Below are 15,975 nucleotides of genomic sequence, written 5' to 3'. Positions count from 1 at the left end.
AATAGGACACAACCAAACCACACACACACACACACACACACATTACATAAGACATACACATGATATACATGATGCATACACACAGATACACACAGAGATATAGGCAAATGTATAGAAACCCAGACACAACACAATCAACCCCACACACAAAATAATAAGACCACAGATACAACTCATGGACATCTATACAATGCAGACACAGGATGCGGACCACACGACACATCCAAACGACAGTTGAATGTCCACACACACAGAGACACAACACAGTAAGACCACAGACACACACCTCACACGTACACATAGAAATATAGATACAGCCTGACCTCTGGTGGCGCAGTGGATAAAGCGTCGACCTGGGAACACTGAGGTCGCTGGTTCAAAACCCTGTACTTGCCTGGTCAAGGCATATATGGGAGTTGATGCTTCCTGCTCCTCCCTCCTCCTCTCTCTCTCTCTCTCTCTCTCTCTCTCTCTCCTCTCTAAAAATGAATAAATTAAAAAATTAAAAAAAATAGAAATATAGATACAGACAATTACACAGTCACCTACAGAAGCACACACACATCATAAACACACAGGTGTGGACATGACACAATTGAACTACAAGAGAGACACAACCAATGCGCACACACTCACACAACACAATCTCATGCACAAACACATAAACACACACACATACAGATTGCCAGAAACGTACACACACATACAGAAACACAACATGGATACGAGCACATGACAGACACATCACCCACTGCTGGTCTTGTGCAGAGCTGAAGGAGGGGCCTGGACAGAAGCAGTGCCCTCCGAATTGTGGCCCTCCTGCTCGACTCTGCTGCCTCTCTGCACTGCAGGCCTCGCTCTCCCTCCCTCCCTCCGACCTCTTGCTTTGCCTCTTCACGACCCCTTGCCTTCCATCGCCCCGGTCCTCGCTGACTCCCCATGTCTCTGTGTTCAGCCCTGCCCATCTGCTCCTCAGCTTCATTTGTTAGCGCTTCGAGTCACTCACTCATTCACTCACTCATTTATTCAGTGGGACACTGGGCACTGTACGAGGCATTTGGGCTACTGTAGTGAATGAGCCAGAAAGAAATCCCTTTCCCACCTGCCACTCCATCCAGGGAGAGAGACAAATAGCAGATGGTGGCGAGTGCTGTGAAGAGACAGTAAGCAGGTAGGATGGGGAGACAGGTGCTGTTAACAAGAGTGATCAGGGATGGCTCTCTGAGTGGGTGATGCTTGAGCTGGAACCCCTGAAGGAACTGAAAGAAGCAAGCTTCAAGGACCAGAGGGAAGTATCCCCGACAGAGGGAGCAGCAAGTACAGAGGGCAATAGCCTGCAGGCCCAGCGTGGCTGCCACTGCCGCGTGGTAGATTCTTCTTTGCTGGTGTGTTGGAGGAACTCTGAGGAGGCCAGTGTGCCTGGAGTGGAGTGAGCCCAGATGGGACCACTGCCCCCAGCAGGTTGCAGTATTGCCCGCCACCACCAGCCGGCTGCGGGCCCCCGCCTTCCCCATTTCTCCTTTGATTGGCCCTGTCTCTCCTCTGCCACAACCTGACCCTCAGTCACTGTCCTTCTCTTGGACGATGATGTCAGCCCCTATCTCATCTTTCTGCCACCACCGTTTCAGCCCCGTCCCTGCACAGCACCTGCTTGATCACATCTTCCACATGCCGACAACCTATGGCTCCCCTCTCTACACGCCCAGTGTTCCAGCTCCCGCATCTGGTGTTCAAGAGGCTGACTGCTGTCTCTCTAGTCACATTGTCCCCCCCCCCCCCACACACACACACATACACTTCCTACAAGACTCCCCGAGTGCCTGAACGTCACAGACTCTGCCATGCCGTGTTCTCTCGCATCCGTGGGACTTTACACCATGGGTAGGCTCCCATGCTGGGAATCTGGGCCAGTCTGCAGCACCAGTGTGCACAGAGGCCTTTCTGAGTCAGAGGCCTCCTCTGAGCCTCCGCAGTCCTCTGTACCCCCCCCCAGCACTGAGCTCCTGTGCTGGATGGGCCTTTCCGAGGACTGGGTGCTCCCCAAAGCAGAACATGGGTCCCCTTCTTGGAGGGGCCTTGAGTTCACAGCAGGTGGACCCCCCCTTTGCTCTCCGTCCTGACCCTCACCGTGCAAAGAGTAGGGGAAGGGGGTGGCATCTGGAAGAGGCTGGTTCTGCATTTTTGGCCTTCAGGAGCTTTGGAATCTGGAGCTAGGCTGGTTTAGTTTTTGTATTGTTGGGGGTGAGGGGAGGCGGGGGTGCTCAGGACGAGGGGGACTCAGAAGTTGGCTTACCCACAGCTTTCCTTCCGGTGGCCTCTAAGGGCCACTGCCCACTCCCTCTGGCTCCCAGGACCCCGTTCACCCGCAGGCACCAGAGGGCTGAGCAGTTCGTCCAGGAATCCCGAGAGCTCTCTAGGCATGCACTGGTAGATTTGGATATCTCTCTCTCTGATAATGCCCATGGTTCAGTGAGAGGATGGGGCATTGTGTGGGGACCAGGTTGGAGGATGGCTCTCAGCCCATCAGACATCCAGAAATTCCTCAGGGCTCCAGAAGTCCAGGATCTCAGGGCCCCCAGCTCCTCAGGGACCCAAGAAGCCGGGACTCCAGTCAGGCCCTCAGGAACCCAGACCCTCAACCCCTAGGGACTTCTGTCTAGGATTGTGTGTTGGTTCTTCCACTCCATCCCAGTGGGCTGTTTTGCCAGCTGGGCATTCGGTGGGCCAGGACAATAGAGGTGCTGCCCTCTGGTGGAAAAACCTAGTCCCTGTCCCCCCACTGGGTGTAAGGGCAGGTTGCAGTCTCAGCTCTCCCCCCTTCCCTGCAGGGTGACTTTATCCTGTACAGGCCTGTTTCCTCAGCTGTTCAGTGGAATAAGCACAGTTCTCCCGCAGAGGTTGTCTCTCACAGAGCCTTCTGCACCACGATGGATGGAGAGAAGTGCTCAGCGCGTGGGAGGGTTGTTAGCAGAGGCAGATTTAATTGTGGGCGCGCCCTGGGCCCCGACTTTTGAAGGGCCCCGCAGAACCCCAACTTTACACTTTTTCTAATGACACCAAGTTTGTTCTCATCTGTGCTATTTTATAGTACATAATATGTTTATATTATTTAAAAATATGGTTAACATTTATTTTTATTTTACCTGTCTCTCTCTCTCTCTTTTTAAGGGGTCCTATATTGTCTTCTGTGCCCAGGGCCTCAACCGACCTTAGTCTGCCCCTGGTTGTTAATGCTACTTCCCAAAACACATGGCTGTGCTGTCCCTCCCTTCATTAACGCCCACCCTCTGCCAAGGCTCCTGGAAGAAAACCGGAGCCCCTTGCAGGCGGCAAGGTGCTGTGTGGCTGGCTGGCACCCTCATGCCCGCAAGGTCGGCCCTACGCTACAGCCGCACCCTCGGCCTGTCCGACTTGTAAGCCCTTTCGCTGGTCCTTCCCCAACTTCAGGACTCTGCTCTCTGAAGGAAGTGACCCCGGCTAACGTGGCCCCCAGCCGCTCAGTCATCCCTTCGATGGTCTGTCTCTGTGACGCCTGCCCCATGTGCGAATGAGTCTGGTTTGCCTATGGGCGTCACCGAGCTGTCAGCTCAAGGCTCAGGGCTTGGCACGCAGCAGGTGCTTCCCGGGCATCGCATCTGAGTTAGTTTCCTGTGACTGTTGTAAGAAATTACCAGAGACCTGAGTGTCCACCGGTCTAAACAACACAAGCTTATTATCCTGCACCTGGAGGTCATAAGTCCAGCACCATCTCACTGGGGTAGAGTCAGGGTGCGGACAGGATTCGTTCCTTCCAGAAGCTCCAGGGGAGGACCTAGCTTCCAGGGGCAGTCACATTTCTCGGCTTGTGCCCCTAGTTCCATGTTCAAAGTCAGCAGTGTGACATCTTCCCATCTCTCGGTGACTCTGCTTCTGTTGTCACATCTTCTTCTCTGACTCTGACCCCTCACTGCCCCCCTCTCATAAGGACCCTGCGACAACATTGCCCCCACCCTCATAACCCAGGATCACCTCCCATCTCCAGGTCCTTACCTTAACTCCATCGGTCACATCTCTTTTACCATGGAAAGCCACATATTCACAGGTACTGGGGGTTAAGGACGCAGGTGTCTTTTGGGAGCAGAGTCCTAGGAGGTAGATGCTGTTGTATTATTATCCCCACTTGAGAGATGCAAAAACTGAGGTTCAGAGAGGCAAAGTCATGTGCCCAGGCTCCCTCAGATAGTAAGTGGCAAGCACAAGTCTAAGATCTAGGCTCTGGGCTTTCTGTCAGCATCTGCCAAATCCAACCATTTGAACCACCTCGGAGTAGATCTGGGAACACGGGAGAGGTGAGACTCTGAGGGGCTTGAGGAGGCAGCGAAGAAGATGGGGCAGGGGCTGCCCAGGCTTGGAGGAGAGTGTGTTCTGTCCCAGGCTGGGGGCTTCCCCGGACACCTCAGCCAACCTGGTAAGGCGCCTCGGGATCCCAGGGGTTTTCCTGGAATTGGGAGGGGGAGGTGAGAGGTTGAAAAGGACAGGCTACTCGTCTCAAGGCCATTTCCTAGGAAAGTGGGATGATGAGTGTGGCCAGTTAGTCCAGGAACCCTGGCTGGACTCCAAAGTCACCATTGACCTGCTGATTCACCCCCGGAATCTCTGGTCATGTGGTCACTCAGGCAGATGTTGGGGACACCGAACATCCTGTGCCTGGCTAGGAATCGAACCTGGGACTTCCACACACCAGGAGGATGCTCTAAGGCTGAGCCAACCAGCCAGGGCCAGAAAAGTGAAATTTTAAAGTGAGAAGCTCATCCTTAGATTCTGCAATCAATATTTTCTATACACGCTTTGTTACAAATTTATATATCTATTCACCCTTCGATCCATTTTATTATTTATGCATTTCAACTTTAATTGCAGGTTCCCAGCTCACCTCCCCCGAAGCGCTCCAGCCTGCAGAACGTGAACTAGAGTCCAATATTTGTATGCCGCTCTCCTTACACTTTTCCTTTTGAGTAAAATGACATAGAATGAAACGCACAAATCTCAAACGTGTTTGCTCTGAGCTTTGACAAATGCATTCACCTTGTAATTCAAATGTCTATCAAGATTGCAGAATGTTTCCATCACTCCAGAAAGTTCTCTCACACCCTTCCGGGGAAATCCCTGCCTCTCCTCTCAGACGACCACTGTGCCCACATTTTTTCCTATCCAGAATAGTTTCACGCTTTCTAGAACTTCACATAAGTGGGTTCCTAGAGTCTATACTATTTTGTGAATACCTGCTTCCACTCAGCCTAACGATTTTCAGAATCCTCCACATCCAGAGATGCTGACCTTCTATTCCCCATCGAATGCCAGTGCCCAATGTATAATAAGCTAATTGGTGCTCGAGAAAATGTGCATGAGAAAATGATTGCATTGAATGAATTCAGATGATTGCATCGCATGAATAAATGAATGAAATTGCTCCTTGTTCCTAGGAGAATTATTCTTACTCCTCTCCAGCTTCTCTCATCAGCCTCTTCCTTGGTCTTGTTCCAGGGGACTGTAGTTCCAAATAGCAGAGGCACCACCTCCACACACACCTCTTGCTTCCCAAGTCTCCCAGTCTTCCCTGAAAACACATGTTAGCAGGCACGTTATCGCCAGCTTTGCGCCTTCCCCATTACCTGCTTCAACTTCCAGCTTTACTTCCTCCTCTCCTGCTCTTCTCCACTGGGCTCTAGACGTGCTAGAATCTCTCCTGGGTCAAAAATGCCCTTTCTGAGCAAACGGAGCCCGGAGACTTTGCTGACGGGGGTGCAAAATGGTGCAACCACTTAGGAAAAGAGTTTGGCAGTTTCTTACAAAAATTAAACACACATCTACTCTCTGACCCACTGCCAATTATTTACCCAAGAGATGTGAAAACTTAAAGCCATAAAAAGATGTGTACTAGAATGTTCCTGCAGTTTAACTCATAGTAACTCACATTGGAAACAGTGCAAACATCAGTCTACAGGGGAATGGATACACAGATTGTGATCCAGACACAATGAAGATGAGTCAGCAATGGAAAGGAAGAAACTATAGATACACAAAACGGTATGGATGAATCTCAAAGATATTAATCCTAGAGTAAGGATCTAGACATGAGACTCAGCATGCGGTGTGATTCAATTTATACGACATCTGAGAAAAGACAAGTGTAGCCAACAGTGATGAAAGCGGATCAAAGTGGCCTGGGCAGGCGTGGGGAAGGGACTGGAGGGGACGATGGAAAAGCTTTAGATCTGCAACATAATGGTGGCTACACAGCCGCATACGTTTCTCAAAACTCTCACTTGGAGCTTGAAATGGGTGCTTCAAAATGTTTAAAATTTTTATTGTGGTATAGAATGCACGTAATATGTTAACCATTTTTAAGTGGACAGGTTCATAGGGTTAAGTATATTCACATTGTTGAGCAACCAATCGCCAGGTTTTTCTCTTGCAAAACTGAAACTCTGTACTCATTAAACAACTCCCCATATCTCTGTCCCCCCAGATCCTGGCACCCACCATTCTACTTCTTGTTTCTGTGAGTTTGAGTACTCTAGGTACTTCAAATAAGTGAAACCCACAGTGCTTATCCTTTTGTGACTGGTTTATTTCATATAGCAACAAGGACTTGGCAGATGTGATAAAGAATTTAGAGATGGGAGGTGTTATGTAATAAATAATTTGATTGGTCTTTGTCCATGGTTCTTGGCAGGGAGCATCCAAACCCTTGGGTATCCCCAAGTGATAGGAGTGTCTTTGATCTTCATGGGTACCTCTTGGCTCATATCTGAGTCTATACCAATGTGGGTGGGTGCTGGTCATGCCAGGAAGGCCAACCATGAGGGGTGGGGCTTTCAGCCACCCCACCTCCAGGAGGAGAGCGTGGCTGGAAAGGAAGTGCAGTCACATGACCAATAATTCACTCAAGCACACCTTCATAATGAAACCCCAATAAAAACTCTGGACACCAATGATCAGAGGAGCTTCACTGCTGGCGAACACGTGAAGTGCCAGAAGAGTGACCTGTCCTGAGTCTATGGGAAGATAACATGGGAGCTCTGTGTTGGAGACCCTCCCAGGTCTCACCCTACGGTCTCTTTATTTGGCTAGTCTGAGTTTGTGTTCTTTATAACAAAACTGTAAGTAGAGAGCTTTCCTGAGTTATGAGTCATTCTAGCAAATTATGGAACCAGAGAGGATTGTGGGATCTTCTGAATTTGTATTAGTTGCTCAGATTCAACTGGCCAGAAGTGTGGGTGGCCTAGGGAACCTCAAACTTGCAGTTGGGGCAGTCTTGTGAGAAACTGTGCCCTTAATCTGTGGGTGGTATCTGCACTAACTGGGGTGATTACTGCCACAATGGCACCGCAGGATTACAGGAAGTCATTCTGGATTATCTGGGTGGGCCTTAAAGTGCAATCCCGAGTGTCCTCATAAGAGGGGAGCAGACGGAAATTGACCCAGAGGAAAAAGCAATGTGACCACTGAAGCAGGATGCTACCCTACTGGCTTTGAGATGGAAGAAGCAGCTACGAGTCAGAAAATGTGAGGGACACAGCTATCAAAGCTGAAGACAAGGAAACAGATACTCTCATGGAGCATCCAGAGAGCCTGGCCCTGGGGACACCTTCATTTTGCCTCAGTGAAACTAACTTTCTGGAGGCTTCTTACCTCCAGGACTATACAGGAGATGTGCTGTCTTAAGCCATCAGTGGTGGTCATTTGTTACAGCAACCCTAGCAAACATATACTCCTCCAAGCTGACCATCTGAAAATCTATCAGTCTGGTTGACAGTCCTCTGGGCATGCTATCTGTCCAGTATTCAGGCAGCTCCCGGGCCTAGCTGGTGCCTCACTCGGAGCTGTAGTCGTAGAGGGCCCAGAGAACGGTTGGAGGGTTGGAGGGTTAATGCACTGAAATGTTTCACCTGGCCAGGGTGTTTGGGTGTTATTCTCCCTTCTTCCTGCTCCGTCGATGCTCTCAGGGCTGGGCATCTGAGGGGCCCCCGGCTGCTTTGGTTTTGGACTCTGTTATACACAGGACTAGCGGCTGCTAGCCCTCACACCCCTTAGTTAGACCTGTCTCCACTGGAAATTCCAGGATAGCGCCCCATCCTCAGGTCCTCAGGAGGCAGGAGGAAACTTTGGGAGTACAGAGTGAATTCAGGTCAAACGTCCCCAGACGATGAAGTTAGGCTCTGTGCATCCTGCACCCCCAAACGGGGTCAGCCGCACTTAATACCTTCCAACACTCTGCACCCGTAAAACCCCCCTTCCCAGCTCCACGTGCTGACATCTCAGTGTTCCAGGAAAGTCCATCTTCTCTGGGATGTATTTCCGGATTGCCCTGCCCAGAGGACAGCACCTCAGTGCCTGAGACACCAGGGACCGGCCCATCAGATCCCAGGAGCCTCTCTCATATGAGCCTCAAAGTCTTGTCTTGAGCTGCCTGGGATCTCTACAATGCAGTCTCTTCAAGGAAAGGGGCCACCACTTTGGTAGCTCAGCACCACTCCTCTCCCCAAGGACACAGGTGGCTCCTTCAAATACATCCTGTGTCCCTCACTCATGCATTCCTCTGCTGAGTCACTGGTCAGTGTTCCGGTGCCCGGCTAGACCAGAATGAGACAGTCCAGGGCAGGGGTACTGGGTAAATACTGGGTCCAACTCATTCCTGTGTCCCCAGTCCTCCCCACAGCACTCCTGGCCCAGTGCAGACTATTCACTGGGTTTTGGGTCATCAGAGAGCCATGAGGTCACTTGAAGGAGTAGGGGTCACTCACAGGGATCATGTCAGGGTCTCTGAGATAAAGTTTAGAAGAGGTCCTCATAGCCAGGAGCCCATGACTCATATATCAAACGTTTATTGATGCTCCCTAAGGTTTCGAGGACAGGTCACAAAAATCGCTATCCTCGAGACCTCCCAAGTCTGGAGAAAATGCAAGAAAACCAAATAGCTCCATCTCAGAGTCACCTGATCTTGGGTAGGGAGGGAGTTGGAGTCAGATCAAAGGGCCCAGGAGCCAGGGTTTTGGAAGAGGTGGAGGCTAAGTTAGGTCCATGTGGGAGGGGATGTGGTGAGGTTGGAGAGCGGTCCCAGAGCACAGGTACGGGACCTGGCTGAGTTGAGCTGGTAGTTCTCAGGAGTGGTGGGTGGGAAACCAATGGTGGTGGGCGGAGCCAAGAGAGTGAGCAGCTGGGGCAATTGCCCAAGCAGCAGTCACTGGATGGGCTCAGCAGCTGAGCCTCTTCTCACAGATCCAACTGTCCTTCTCGCTGTGGCAAGGGGCGTCGTTCCATAACCCCGTGCGTAGCATCATGATGCAGTCCTCGTGCCCCTGAGAGTCATTGGGCTCTCCCTGGTTCCAGTGGCTGCAGCGGGTTGTCGGGAGAGAGGTGGTGTTGCTCATCCTAGGGCGTGGATGGCCCTGGAGTCCAGCCTTCAGGGTTTATCTAGCCTGTTAATTGCTTAGGTCTAACCTAGACAACCTGAGGGTCTAACTTAAGCGTGCACCTGGGATATAAATCTCTAACCCCCAGAATTTATCCCTCAGCCAGTTCCTGGTGGCTAGCCTGCCCAACTTTAAGGAGTCCCTGAGATCTGACCAAAGGACTGCTCCTAGGGTCTGACCTGTGCCCTTCCCTCACCTGAAGCTGAGCGGGACTCCGTCCACCCACTGATAGCCCTGGATCTGGCTCGCGCGGCGCACGGCCCTCAAACCCAGCCAGTAACCGCGGTCCCTTGTATTCCGAGTCAGGAAGGCCTGGATGGGAGGAGAGACTGAGCTCGCCAAGTCCTTCCCGCCCGCACACACGTCCCTCGCCACGCCCCTTCAGGTGAACTCCACCTCCCGCCTCCCCGCGCCCAGGCTACGCACCTGCTCATCCAGGTCCTCGACAATAACCAGGTGCGCACTCGCGCCGGCGCAGTTGCGCTGCGAATCTTCCCAGGAGGCCCGCAGGACCGAGAAAAGGTAGCAGGAGCCCCGGAAGGGTAGCCACTGCGTGGGGCACTGCTCGCAGGAACCTGTGGCGTGGCAAAGGTCAATGAGGCACACCGCTCCCAGGTGGAGCAAACGGAGGGGACTTGGGGAGCAGGGACAGAGCCATGACGAACAGGTCAAGGTCAAAGACAGGATCCAGATTGATAGGGGAAGCATGAGGCCCACGGATATGGTCCACTTGTCCTCCCGTCCCCTTCCCCCACCCAGTCCTGCTCACGGTTTCCAAGTCGGACGGCCTCCAGCTCCCGGAACAGCTCACTGCGGATGTTCTCGCGGTCCCTTCCCGCTTCAGCCAAGCTCTGGGTCACTGTGAGGTCAAAGGAGTGGGCTCAGTTCAGGAGTAGGGTTGCGATTGGGTAAAAGGCAGCATCCATGTAAGTAGTCAGTGTTAGGGGTCAAGAATATCACGGTCGGCCCTGGCCGGTTTGGTCAGTGGTGTTAGAGCGTCTTTCCGAAACACCAAGGCACGACCGGGCTTAGAGGTCAGGATCACAGGATAGGTCTGGGTCACAGAAGGCTGAGGATGTAATTCAAGGGGTCGGCGGACTGGTATGGTGAGGGATCATAGGTCGTGGCATTGCCCCGTCCTCACCGCGCTCGCTCAGTTCTTTCAAGGCGCTCTCCTGCTGGATCAGCTTCTCCTGCGCTTCCCCAAGCTTGGTGCTCTCGGTCTTCAGCTGCGCCTGCGTCCTCAGGCCTTGGAAAGAGGGCAGAGGTGGGACGGGACATCTGAGACCTCCTCCAATCCTGGTCACGAGACACCCCCCACTCCCTCACCCCCTACCCCCCCACCCCCACCCCCCAACCCCCCACCCCCACCCCCCGCCACAGGCCCCGACTCTGAGGTCAGCAGTCTCACAGCAGCTATTGCAGGCTCCGACCTCTTCCTTCAAGGCGTCCAGCACCACCGTCTGCTGCGAGGCTGGAACGACCCTCGCCCGACCCATACACGTCAAGTCACCCGCGGGGATTCACGGGACACTCCTTCCCGCTCCAGGGCCAGCCCCGGGGACCCTGGGGTGCTCACCCACCTACTCACAAACAAAGGAGCCCCCGGTCTGCACGCACCATTTGTTGTCAGCAAGTCCTGGCCGCCTAGCAACGCCGCGTGCTGAGTGGAGGCTAAGGAGAGAGGCTCCTGCAGGTGTGGCCGCGGGCACTCGAGAACTCTCCCCTCGCCCGAGGGATGTGGGGACCCCCGTCTTGGGACGCACAGAGGGGGCGAGCAGGGATACAGAGCACATGATGCGTGCCCGCACGGAGGGGAGACAAGCACAGGGCCATGCATACACATGTGCCTGCGCACAGCCCAAAGATGCACACAAACTATTCACACGTGTTTGCACTCAGTCCCAGGCAGGGTCATAGGCCTAGCTGGTGCGCCCTGGGGCAGAGGGAAGAACTAAGCAAGGAGTTTGGGAGTGGTAGAGGGCTGGGTCCCCTCTCCCCATCATGCATGATCACTCACCCTTGGAAAGTAGGATGCTCAGAATGAGGACCCACAGGACTGTGGTGACGACGAGAGCCAGGGTCAGGAAGAGGAATCGCTGTCCCCAGCCTCGCCAGTGTCCTTGGATAGCAATGGACTTCTGAGTCCCTCCTGTTCCAGGACAGTCCTGGACCCCTGGGCCCTGAGAACTGAGCCCTGGACACTCGGGTCCCAGGAAACTGGGATCAGAGAGGTTAAGTAACTTGCTATGGTCACAGCCCTTAGTTGACAGAGCTGAAATCTGCATCTACATCCAGTCGCTCTAGAGCCTGTGCCGTCACTCCTGCACCCAACGCTTGCTCTGTCTCTTGACTATTCTCCCTACCCCATCAGACCCCAAATCAGAGGGACCCAAGAGAACCATTGAGGCAGTCCCATTGCTCGCTCATACCTCCGGAGACCTCCTGGAGCCCACCACCCCACTTGCTGTACCCTGCAGTGTCCATGGTGAGCAGACTCTGAGCCCTAGGCATTGATATAAATGTAGACACCTCCCTCACCCAGCCCCGCCCCGCCCCCCCTCTTCCTTCCCTTCCATCTCTTGTGTTTCTATTCCTGATACCAAGGACCCACTGACTAATCACAGGGATGGGCCCTTTCTGGGCTGAGCTAGGGGTAGGGGTAAGGTGGGGTAGGGAAGTGGAAGAGTGGGAGGGTGCCATGGTGGGTAGAGAGAGTGAAGGGGCAGTAGAGTGTTAGCACTTGCTCATGTGAGTGTGTGGGTGTGGGTGTGTATGTGTGCGCAGTACCAACCTCCCTGGACTGGTAGCTGCAGCAGCATCTCCAGGCTGGTGCTGGGGCCCTCGCTTCGAAGCTAGGACCCCATCTCTCATAGGTCAGAGGCTGGGCTTCCTCCCAAGAGGGACAGGCTGAACCATGCTAAGTTCCAGCCCCTCCTTCTGAGTCCCTGAGAAAGCTGCTCAGGCCTGGGCCCCTGAGCTAGCTCAGCTTCCCTCCTCAACTCTCCCACAGATGACTGCCAGAGACGGACTCTTAATTCAATTCTCAGACAGAACAAAGAACAGAGATGGTCAGCTAAGCTTCTGGGCGCAACCCTTAGGTGTGTGGGTGGAGGGATGTATGTATATAGCTTCTAGAAGCCTGTCTTTCTCCTCTGTGCAGAGGGGGACAGTGGCAGGGCCTCTCTCCAAGGGATGCTGTGATAAAGAAGTGACGTGATGCACATCAAGCCCTGGCACCATCCCCAGGCATGAAACCCACTAAATGTTCAATCATTCTTTCAACAAATATTGAACACCTCCCGTGTGCCAGGCATTGATCTAGGAACTGGGCATTGTCCAATGGCAGGGCAAAGGTGTAATGGCCACCATAAGGGAAAGTTGACTTCAGACTAAAGAATGAAGCAGGCAACTCCACAGAATATAACCGAATTCATTATAGGGTAATTTACTTACAGAAAGATTGGGCCGGGGCAGAACAGATGGCCCAGCAGTCTGTGCAGATGATTCTCCACTACCAGACCCCTGTTCCTGAACTTCCTTACAGTATAACTCAGGTGCTAATGGTGAACAAGACAAACGGACAAAGGATGCAGTAGTGCCAGGGGCCATTCCCCCTTGGGGTCTTGTGATGGAGGGTTGTTTAAATCGACACTATCACCAGATTGAGATTTATTTCGGTTGTCATGCCATTCTGGCTGTTACTAACAAAAATATTTGGTGATGTTTTAAGGAACATGGATAGTCATCAGCTAGAAGCCTTGATATGCTTGCTAAGGACAGTGAAGTTGGTCACAGCGCGAAACTGAGAAATGCAATGAAATCTAGACACAGAGACAAAGCTGGTTTTGTTCCCAGTCTACATCTATACTGGTGTATGTCAATGCCCAAGTGAGCCAATTCCCTCCTTGGAGCAAACATTCTTGTAGGGGTTAGGGAGAGACAGGCAGTAAGTAATAAACGTCATAAAGTGAGTTGTATAGACGGAGTTTCTCAACTGAGGGTGATTCTGTCCCCCAGCAAACATAGGGCCATGTCTGGAGACATTTGTGGTTGCCACAAGTCTGGGTAGGGGTGATACTGGCATTTAGCGGGTGAAGACCAAGGGTGCTGCTCCATTCCGGCCCCCCAGTGCTGAAGGTGAGAACCCTAATATAAGCTATTAAAAAGTCCTGAGTGCTATGGAAGAAAATGTCAAGTAGGAAAACGGGCTTGGGAGTGCTGGGCTGGAGCAGCGGTCAATAAAGCGAATGACCAGGGTAGGCCTCGTTGAGAAGGTAAAAACGTGATTTTTTTGCTATGTCCCAACCTCTCTCATAGATGAATAAATATACCCCACTTTCTCTAATCCTCTCAACAAACCTCAGAAAATTATCCACATTTTCTTTAAAGATTTTATTCGATGCCTGTTTTTCTGCCTTGTTCCAGGAAGGTATGAGAGAGACACATACTCAATAACATGAACTAAAAGACAAGAGAACTTTTTTTTTTTTTTTTTTTTGTATTTTTCTGAAGTTGGAAACGGGGATAGACAGTCAGACAGACTCCCGCATGCACCCAACCGGGATCCACCCGGCACACCCACTAGGGGGCAACGCTCTGCCCCTCCAGGGCGTCGCTCTGTCGCGACCAGAGCCACTCCAGCGCCTGGGGCAGAGGCCAAGGAGCCATCCCCAGAGCCCGGGCCATCTTTGCTCCAATGGAGCCTCGCTGCGGGAGGGGAAGAGAAAGACAGAGAGGAAGGAGAGGGGAAGGGGTGGAGAAGCAGATGGGCGCCTCTCCTGTGTGCCCTGGCCGGGAATCGAACCCAGGACTTCTGCACGCCAGGCCGACACTCTACCACTGAGCCAACCGGCCAGGGCCTAAAAGAACTTTTTTTTTTAAAAAAGGGAGACAAACGGGAAATGAGGGTCAGAGAGAGAACGTGAATCTAAAAGACTGGGCTGGCCTGACCAGGCGGTGGCGCAGTGAATAGAGCATCGGACTGGGATGCGGAAGACCCAGGTTTGAGACCCTGAGCTCTCCAACTTGAGCGCAGGCTCATCTGGTTAGAGCAAAAGCTTACCGGCTTGAGCACAAGGTCGCTGGCTCAAGCAAGGGGTTACTCGGTCTGCTGAAGGCCCGTGGTCAGGGCACATATGAGAAGGCAATCAATGAACAGCTAAGGTGTTGCAACACGCAATGAAAAACTAATGATTGATGCCTCTCATCTCTCCATTCCTGTCTGTCTGTCCCTGTCTATCCCTCTCTCTGACTCTCTGTCTCTGTAATAAAATAAAATAAAATAAAATAAAATAAAATAAAATAAAGTAAAATAAAATAAAATAAAATACTGGGCTGGGGCACAAAGTTCCAACCGACCGACCGAAGTGCCAGGCTTGTGACAAATGCAGGCGGCCTCCTTAATGCAGCTGCAAATTGGGTTGAGACATGTGGAGAGGGGCACAGCTTTCCGTTAGAGGAATCTGCCTGAGCAGAAGTGTACACCATTCTCATTGAACTTTCCATAAGCACCATAGCAATTTTCTACCACTGGGCCAACGTAGATGGCTTCACTCATGGTCAAGTACAGTGTTAGGAAAGGCAGGTTCTCCTTAACTCAAAGTGAATGGCCATCAACACTGCTAGGGGCTCTTACCGTGTTTCAAGTAGTAGTGAGTTTGAGGAGTTTGAGGCATAAACAGAAGCTGGATGAGTGTGGGGCCAGATATGGACTTCTGTGGATACCTGGTAAGTGTCTGTCACTCTTTTAACACACACTCTCTCTCTCTCTCTCTTCTCTATCAGATCTAAATAAGAATCCTGAACCGAGGGGCAAATGATCATTTAACTACAGTGGGAGAAATTGTGTTTCATATATATAATAGAATCAGGAGATGTACAAATAAGCCAGATGGTAACCTCAGGCAGATCATTAATCTCTGGGTACCCAGTTTCTTCATCTTTACCACCACCAGTGGTAAAGTTTTGGTTGCCCAATTTATTATATTATTGTGGCCTTTAAGAAGACAGATGTAAGTGTATTGTGAAATATTTAATATCCCCACATTATCCCCCAGTTACCACTGATTCGCTTTCGGTCGTTAGATTAGTTTGCACTTTCTACTCAGCATAGTCATTACTACTTCATTTCTTTTTATTGCTGAGTAGAATTTTGTTGTGTGAATACACCGGTTTTGACTATACATTCACCTGTTGATGGACATTGGGGTTGCTTCCAGTTCTGGGCTATTAGGACTTTGAACTTTTGTGTGCGAGTATTTATGTGGATGCAAACTTCCATTTTCCCTGGGTAAGATCATCACAGGTACTCATCTCCTTAGGGCTCACACACTAATTAATTTAACAGGTGTTTATTTAGTGCCTACCATGGCCTCTCAATTCATTTAACCGATATTTATTGAGTGCCTGCTACGTGCTCTGTGGAAGTTCTTGGCCATGTAATGGCAAATAAGACAGCTAATCCCTGCTCAGGTGGATCTAAATCTAAATATTTTAAAAGTTAAACCTTTGGAAGAAT

At 51.6% G+C, this 15,975-nt stretch overlaps 1 protein-coding gene across 2 annotated transcripts; it reads right to left on the bottom strand.

The window, feature by feature from the left end:
* Positions 1 to 8,851: 8,851 nt before the first annotated feature.
* On the bottom strand, positions 8,852 to 11,969 carry LOC136336635 (C-type lectin domain family 4 member G-like). 2 transcript variants are annotated; one of them, XM_066278515.1, is made up of 9 exons: positions 11,888 to 11,969; positions 11,476 to 11,577; positions 11,076 to 11,129; positions 10,867 to 10,929; positions 10,600 to 10,704; positions 10,225 to 10,314; positions 9,882 to 10,030; positions 9,652 to 9,767; positions 8,852 to 9,375 (listed from the first exon to the last, which is right to left on the bottom strand). In XM_066278515.1, the coding sequence occupies exons 1-9, from the start codon at positions 11,967 to 11,969 to the stop codon at positions 9,237 to 9,239; spliced, it is 900 nt and encodes a 299-aa protein (XP_066134612.1). In that variant the 3' UTR covers positions 8,852 to 9,236. The 2 variants fall into 2 exon arrangements, with proteins under 2 accessions (XP_066134612.1, XP_066134613.1); XM_066278516.1 differs by lacking the exon at positions 10,867 to 10,929 and having other exon boundaries at positions 11,888 to 11,955.
* Positions 11,970 to 15,975: the final 4,006 nt, after the last annotated feature.

This window comes from Saccopteryx bilineata, chromosome 4 (assembly GCF_036850765.1).
Source record: "Saccopteryx bilineata isolate mSacBil1 chromosome 4, mSacBil1_pri_phased_curated, whole genome shotgun sequence".
NCBI lineage: Eukaryota > Metazoa > Chordata > Mammalia > Chiroptera > Emballonuridae > Saccopteryx > Saccopteryx bilineata.
The sequence above is the reverse complement of the archived record's forward strand: the minus strand, read 5'-3'. Positions and strand labels throughout refer to the sequence as shown.